Here is an 8,604-nt window from a genome sequence, read left to right as displayed (position 1 = left end):
GGAGTATCTGTCACTTGGGGTTGTTTTAAACCTTCAATGAGATATTGCATACAAATATTATTATTATTATGGCATACTTTCTGATATTTTTTCTTGTAATAATTCTATATAGCCAATCATAGGATTTATCTTTTTCTCTTAATGTTATGTGCTCATGAAATTGACATTTTTCAAAAACATAATCTTAATGGTTGCGTATTTTAGTGTTTGTGCATAATAAACAAATATTTCAAAGTCTGACTTTATAGTCATTTTCATTTTGTTCTTAGTGTTATAAACATTATGCTATATATCTATGTACATCTTTCAAATTTGAAATCCTTCCCTTCATTTCTGTTTTTATTTTTATTTTTGTCATTAAATTTTATATGCGATTATTTTAAGAAATTTACACAAATAATTTTAATTTGTTTTGTTTTGTTTTGTTTGGTGGTGGTACTGGGTGTTGACCCTAGGGTCCAGTGAATGCTAAGCAAGCATTCTATCATTGAGCTACAGACCTGGCTCTTTTTATTTTGAGATAGGGTCTTCCTAAATTGCCCAGGTTGACCTCAAACCTGTGATCCTCAGCCTGTAGAGTCACTGGGATTATAGGTGTGTGCCACTGTACCCAGCATGAATACAATTTTTAAAAAGTTGCATCCCCAGTCAGGTGTGGTGGCACAGGCCTATAATCCCAGTGACTTGGGAGGCTGAGGAAGGAGGATCTCAAGTTCAAAGTCAGCCTCAGCAAAATCAAGGCACTAAGCAACTCAGTGAGACCCTGTCTCTAAATCAAAAACAAAATAGGGCTGAGGATGTGGCTCAGTGGCCAAGTGCCCCTGAGTTCAATCCCTAGCACCTTCCCCCACCAAAAAGTTGCAACCCCTTGGTATCAGATAAAACTGAACAGGTCCACTAGGCATGTCCACCGTCCATGGCAAGGTAGCCAGGAATCTTCCTTGCTCATTCCCCAAACTGCCAATTTTTCCTGACATTGCTAAGTTTACAATTATTCTTGGTGATCTGCAACACTAATGAATCTCTTTTCTAATATTTGTCAATGATCCCATAGTCCGAATAATTTCTTTAACTTGCACATATGCAGTGACACTATTCACTTATTCTCTTGATAAAATTGCTAAGTAATAAGGCTATCTAAATTTGCTTGGCAAGTGAGGTAATTTAAAGCTTTGCTTTATGAAAATCTCAAAGTATTCTTGCATAAGATGGTTTTATTGTGCTACTAATATCCTCCTCGTGTGTTGGGAAATAATTTGGCAAAACATAATTAGAATAAATCATTTTGGCATTTGTCCCCTAAACACAACAATATGATACTTACATTCTGTGTGGGATGTTGCTGGAATGATTTGTTAACAAAAATGAAGAAAACAAAATCCACTGCTGCATTAGGTCTTTCTTAAACATCTTAGGTTAACAACCACTCTTGGTCCTCCTATGGTTTCTCTGACGGTTTCCTGTTGTAGCCTCTTCCCAACTGTCTGGAGGCCACCATAGAGAGCCACAGTCTTTTGATTATTTCCATTCCTCAACCCCTCCCAGCTAAGGGCACAAAAATACATCAGTAACTAAGTGATTGAGGCATACATTATTGCTGTTATAGAGACAGATAAGATCTATTTAATCTCCATAATCATTTGGAATATTAGTATTAATTTGGGAAAAAATCAGTGAAATCTCCAAAAAAAAAACCAAAAATATTTTTTATTAGATCAAACTGTGAGAGAAGAGGGACAATAGACAATAGATATTACCCAAAATACACAGAGCTTAAAAATCTTAGTAATATGCAAGAATTTACTAATGTAATTACAGATTTACTAATGTAATATTTTTTAAAACACACATCCTGGCTATATTTTCCAAATCAAAACTTAGGTTCATAGAGTCTAGCAAAAGAATTTTCTGTTTGCTATGAGAACATGGTAGTTGTGAAAGAGATTTTCAACAATTAAAAAAACTATCATATATAGTTTAATAAATACATTTTACTGAAAAGAAAAAATACAGATAATTGGGACAATATGGAGAAATTTAAGATATGTGATCTTTCTAAGCAATAAAAACTTCAGTCTTTAAAGTGCTCCATTCCATCAACTCAATAAAATCCTCATTTAAAAACTGCATCCTTATTTTATGTACTGCTAAAAGAATAAATAGAATAGATATGTTTGTAAGCTTTCCATCGCTGTGATAAAATATCTGAGAAAATCAACTGAAAAGGATGATAGATTTTTTTTTTTTTTTTTTTTTTGGTTCATCTTTCAGGGGTTAAGTCCATGATTGCTTGGTCTGGTAGCTTTGGCCTGAGGTGAGGCAGAATATCAGGATAGGAAGCATATTTGGCAAAGCGCTCACCCCATGGTGGCTTAAGAGCAAGGTGGTGTGGGGTGGGGGGGAGGTCCTCTTGAGGACACACTGCTAATGACCTAACTTCCTTCTACTAGATTCCATCACATCACATAGTGCCAGGATGGGGAACAAGCCTTTAAGATAAGGGTCTTTGTGGGACAATTGAGATCTAAACTGCAATAATCAAACTATGACACAATATTTTCTTATCACAAGCAGACAAGGTGTTTCTCTTTCCTATCTAAGAACCTTGAGTGTTTCCTCTGAATTTCAGCAATTCATTGAACCCAGGTATTTGGTATGATTGGAAGCATCTCAGTGATCCAGCCTTCCAAGAACAGTTCCACTTCCAAAAGGACATAAATCCGGCCATACTCAATAACAAAATACATGAACCATGTAGTATCAAAGGTACACATATACCCATCTTTTTATTATATTTAAAACTATAACACTCTTGTTTTTGCTTAAATTATGCACCTTATATCAAACGTCAAAATATAATCACTTAAGTATGCTATTCTTTGACAGGATTTGTGAAGTTATAGATGGATTATGCTGCCTATTTTACATAGGAACTAAATCATCAAAATATAATTTGCCTAGAGTTATCAGGATTTGGTGAAGAAGCTGAAATGTAAGGAATTCCACATTTACTATGCTATATACATGGTAGCAACCGATTCAGTTGACAATGGGGAATGACAATTTCATTGATCCCAAGGATAAGACCCAAATTATTTTGGTGGGCTGATGATTTCTTTGTACTTATTTGCAAAGTCACCCTACCCCAGTTCCTAATTTCTACCCTCCTCACCAAAGGCATAATAAAATATGCTTTTTCTCTTCAAAGTTTTCTGGGGTGTTGCAATGAGTTTGGAGGTCTGATATTGTTCTCCTTGGGGAATTCAGTTTTCAATAATATAATTAGAATAAGTAAAATTGGGTAGCCCTCCACTATGCAGATGCTGTTCTCAATATTTTACATATGCTAACTAATTTCATCATCATAAGTACGCTAGGAGGATTGTATTATTACCTTTATCCTCATTTTACTAAACACGAAGACACTGATGCACAGAGGGGGTTTAGCCACTTAACTAAGGCCAGTAGGGGGCAGAGCTGGGATTTGAACTCGGTCTGGCTCTAGAATTCATGTACTTTATAACAACTCTTTAGATGTTACTTGTTTCTGTTACTATTTATTTGCAGTACATGTGGACTAGGCAGAATTTGAAGTATTAAAATTTAGGTTTCAATCCCAAATTTGCTTGGTAAAATTTCACATCATTCTGGGTCTCAGTTCTTTTTCTTGTAAAATGGGAATAATATTTGCAATGGCTATATTATAGGTTGAGTCAAACAAATGAAATGATGTATATGAAGGTACTTTTATTACTTCAACTTCGGGCATGTCATTTAGGACATAGGTTCAGCTGCCTCTGATGAGAATGCTGCATGAAGTAAATTATGTCAAAGCTAGAAGATGGCTTGAACTCAGGATTATGACTATATAAATCCCATGTTTTTAACTATACCACTGCCCTTTCCTCTGATGCCCTCTCACTATAAAACTTGATAGTACACCATTGTTCTCCTGTATAGTTTTACTAAAGATAAGAATATAAACATAAATGGTCCCTCAAGATTTCCCCGCAAAATGTTTCTCTGGTAGGCCTAAATTGGCAATTCCTACTGCCAACTTATAAACAGAGCTGACAGAGGGCAACAAAGAAAGATAGGCCAAGCAACAAAAGCTATAATGTGGGTATCCAAGCAACTGGAAATGCTTGGCTGAGAAAGATTCTTCTTCCCCTGCCAAACTGGGGACATTCCAGCCAGGCGCCTGTGAGGCTCTGATGTGGAAAGCAGCTCTAATTCCCCGCACGAGAGGGGAATGACTATCGGTCTGGGAACCTTCTAAGGGTACTTGGGAAGGAATGATTACAGGTCTGTCCATTAGAAGAGAAGATAAAAACAAAAAATCTAGCTAAAACAGATACCATATAAATAACCATGTTAGCATTCTCCCTTACCCCTCTGGCAAATCCTTTGCTAAGAGTTATACATAATTCCAAGACCACCAAAATGTGCATCTTTAAATCAGTCAAGAAGATATATTAGCTAAATATCTCCTGTCATTAGACTCATGCTGTTGTTGGGGTTTGCTAGAAGCACTTTAATGGGTTAAATTCTAGTAAAATGAACAGGTGAGACCTTAGAAACTATTGCATGCCAGATTCTGTACCATGGAACCACAAATGCAATACATTTAGAGATCTTAAATTCTCTGATGAAAAAAAAGATAGAAGGTGAAAAGGAAAAGAAGAGAGAAAGACACTGGAAAAATATAAAAGCGTTTCAGTAAGGTCAGTTGTGCTTGAATATATTGTAATAGATCTTAAGTAAAATGTAGAAGTCATCACTAGAACCCCTTTTAATACATATCAAAATCAATCTTTTTCTTTTTCATATAAAGTAAAATATGAAGAAAATTAAGTACCCTTATAAGCTTAAAATAGACACTTTTATTAGAAAACATAAACACTAAATATATTTCCCTTGTTATGCTGCACACCTCTGCTGTTCATTCATTTCTTCATTCACTTCTTCAGCAAATATTTCTGACCACCTAAGTGTAGGGGCTGGCACTGGGGCAAGAGCTTTACCTGTGGTTCCTGCTGCTTGGGCTCAGGATAACTGCTCAATAGAATCAATAATTATAAAGAAGACTGAAAGAAATTGCTATCTCAGCTGAAATACAGGAAGTGGTGGAGCTTAAGGAAGGGTGAGGTAAAGGAGTAAACCACTCTATTTGGTGTTCTTTGCACTGGTTCTATTCCCTGGGTTGAAGAATATTATTTCTTCCATTATGAGCTACTGTCCTCTGTTCTTCCCTCCTGCTAATCCTCTTTCTATCCTCTTTTTCTCTTGCTGGAAAGGAGCTAAGGGATTGACAGGGGGGAAAGGGAAAGAGGAAGGTGTTCAGGTACCTTGCTATTCTGAGTCCCCTTCTTTTGAAGCACTAGAGAAAGGAAGGGCTGAATTCTGACAATGTGAGAGTTGGAAGGGACCACAGAGGTCATTCTTTTCCTGTTTTATAGCTGGAACCATATTGTCTAACCATTTACCAGAGGACACCTAGCCAATATGGCATCAGTGGAACCAGAACCCCACACCTCTTGACTTCCCCACACCTCTTGACTTCCCCACACCTCTTGACTTCCCCACACCTCTTGACTTCCAGGGAGGTTAGATGGAACACTTTTCATCCTTCGTATTGTGTGGGGTAGCCAGAGATGGAAACTTCACTACTGCCTTCAGTAGCCTCTGCAGCTATTACTTTGGTTATCTTCCTATTAGGTAGTTCTTCATTTTTGGTCCTCCAAAAAAATGAACAATTGATTAATCTAGTCACCCATTATCTTCTGTTCCTTAGTGACAACCACATCATGTTCACTACTCAAATGATTTTTTTCATACCTCTTGTCATTTTTGTTACTCTTCCTGTAAGTTAACAAGTTATGGTTTCCCTATATTCTTTTGAAAAGGTGGTAACCCAAACTAAACTCATAGCTTTAAAAATCTGTTTGGCGAGGTATAAAGATGTTTCTATGTTCTGTTTTGACGTTTGGTTTTCTTTTCTTCCTCTTCTTCCTCCTCCTCCTTCTTCTTTCTTCTGTTCTGGGGATTGAACCCGGAGCGCGTTACCACTGACTTACATACCACACCCAGTTTTTAATTTTGAGACAGACTCACGAAATTGCTGAGACTAGTCTCGAACTTTCGACCTTCTTGCCTCAGCCTCCTGAGTCACTGGGATTACAGGTTTGCACCACTGCACGCAGGTAAGGGCGTTCTTCTTGAATGCTGTCCTCTGTGTGTGAAAGTCTTTTTTTGTTGTTGTCATTTTGTCTTGATGACCAGGTGTCAGCTACATGTCAAGAAAACGAATCACCTTTTAACAGGATTTGGACTGGAATTAATGCGGATATTATGCTCCGTGTTCCAACTTTAGCAGCCCAACGTCCACAACTGCTGAGTCTAGCTGGTTGGCAACTGTATCCTAGGCATTGAAAGCGCTCTCAGGACCCTAGTGGTGAAATTCTGTGAGATTCAGAATCGAATTTCTCCAAGACAGGATTTATGTTTGTAACTAAAACTCTTGACCAACCCAGACCCACAAACCCAGTAAGGCAAATGCATCTCCTATTTTCAAGGTGATGAAACAGGGCTGGAATGCGGCGGAGCCAACGAGTTCGTCCTGCCAGACAAGTTTGTGCTTCTAGACGCCGCTGAACCTCCAAAACACCGCAGTGTGTCAAGCTGAGACGGCCGCGGAGTCACTTGAAGGAGCGGTGCTGAGCGCGGTCAATATTTACCACATTTACCTTAAACCTCGGAGTAGTTCCTCCAGCTCTCACAGTGGCTCTGTGATGAGGCCCCAAGTTCTCACTCTCCGCTCCCAAGCACCGAGCTGGTGCCTCCTCCCACTCTCTGCTCCATCCGAATTCCCAGAGTTTCTCGCACCTTTCTCAAAGCCCCAACCTGTGCGCGCGGATACGGGGGCTGGGTCGCGGGACTCGGAACCGTGACGTCAGCCTCCGCGAGGGAGGCGGGGCTGTGGGAACCGCAGTGCAGCGCAGAGGGGCGGGGCGGGGCGGGGCGGGGCCTGCGGCGCGTGACCTGGCTGCGGGAGGCAGGCACCCCGGAAAGGTGGGGGGGGGGGGCCGGGACCTGCCGACGCTGGAGTCCGGCTCCGGGAGGCGGGGCGGGGAGTGGCCAGGCCCAGGCTGCGGGTGCCTGGCGGAGCGCTAAAGCGGGTCAAGCTTCCTCCTTCCCTCCTCGCCCCTTCCCCCCTCCCACCTGGGCCTCTGCGTGGAGACGCGCACCTGGCAACCGGCGGCCGCGCCGCGTCCCCGCCTTCTCCACTCGCCCGAGCCTACCCAGCACCCGGAGGCGGTCGCCGGCGCCGCGCTCGCTGGAGACGGCCTCGAGCGCTCGCTCGTTGATGCCGTTTTGGGGGTGACCCGGCGCAGCGCGGCTGCGGCTCTATGGTTGGGGGGTGTTAGTGGCCGCGGCTCGGCTGGGCGTCGAGTGCGCGGCTGCGGGGTGGCAGGGCGGCCAGCCAGCAAGACCCCGCGCGCGGCTCGGTTTTCGGGGCTGTGGAGGAGGCCGTCACGGCCGCGCGGGAGCGGGAGATGTTGGAGCTGAGGCACCGGGGAAGTTGCCCCGGCCCCGGGGGAGCGGTGGCGCCGCCACCCCGCGAGGGAGAGGCGGCTGGTGGGGACCATGAAACCGAGAGCACCAGCGACAAAGTAAGTAGAGCCGCGAGAGGCGCTCAACCGCATCCCGGCCCAGTCGTGGTTGGGGCTGGGACACCTGGGAGCTAGAATGGTGCCCACACAGTGTCAGGTGAAGGTGCGGGCCGTTTGCTGCACCTTCCTGCCTGTCTGACTTTTTCCAAGTCCCGGTGATGGTTCGTTTCCCTAGATGAACGCCACCGCTGGATACTTAACCTTGACCACAATTACCTTCTTTCCTTTTCCAACCCACTTACTTGAGATCTGGGACTGTCACTGAAATCAGGATGGAATCTGTCACCCTGTGAGCTGCAGTTTTCTAGTAGCTGCCACCTCACTCCTTTTCTCGGTAGAGGGGACAAAGTTGGGCTAAACTTAAGACTTGAACTTTGCATGTCATTGGATCTTGACGATGGAGGATTATTTTCTTAAGCTAACTCTAACCCCATCGGCACTTTCATTTCCTCCATCTTTTCTCAATTATAATAGATTTTGGAGGTTTGAGACTATCTTACACGTGATATAGTTGTAAACTTCCAGCTTCTCTTGAGTTCACGGGCAGACAGTGCAATTCTATCAATAGATTTCTTTACCCAACACATTGATTCATGAGGAGTTTCACTCCCTTTTCTATATATTTAACTCGCTTCACGTTTTAGAATAATTAGAGGTAGGACCACTGCCCTTTTTAAATCTAGAAAAAGAGTTCCAGTGTGTTTGGTAATATAGTGGTGCAAGTAAGAACTTTGGATGAAATGCAGTTTTATGACCTATGGGCTGGATAATTTAGGAAGTTGAGCCGAGAATAGATCGTTTTATAAAACCTTCTGTTTGTAAAATTCTGTTTTGTTCAAGAAGCTCAAAACATGTAAACTATTGTAGAAGTATTCTTTTTTTGGAAGCAGGTATCTGTAATGCAGTTTGAATTACAGAAGTGAAGTGGATT

The 8,604-nt window shown here is 42.0% G+C and overlaps 1 protein-coding gene across 1 annotated transcript in view; it reads left to right on the top strand.

The window, feature by feature from the left end:
* The first annotated feature begins 7,123 nt into the window (after window positions 1-7,123).
* Cds1 (CDP-diacylglycerol synthase 1) overlaps window positions 7,124-8,604 on the top strand; it is a 70,627-nt gene continuing 69,146 nt past the window's right edge. Inside the window, exon 1 of the mRNA XM_047566719.1 lies at window positions 7,124-7,673. Within this exon, the coding sequence (XP_047422675.1) occupies window positions 7,557-7,673 (117 nt within the window). The 5' untranslated portion in view covers window positions 7,124-7,556. The remainder of the gene's footprint in view (window positions 7,674-8,604) is intronic.

This window comes from Sciurus carolinensis, chromosome 10, assembly GCF_902686445.1.
Source record: "Sciurus carolinensis chromosome 10, mSciCar1.2, whole genome shotgun sequence".
Lineage (NCBI taxonomy): Eukaryota > Metazoa > Chordata > Mammalia > Rodentia > Sciuridae > Sciurus > Sciurus carolinensis.
This window is presented reverse-complemented; position numbering and strand designations above follow the sequence as displayed.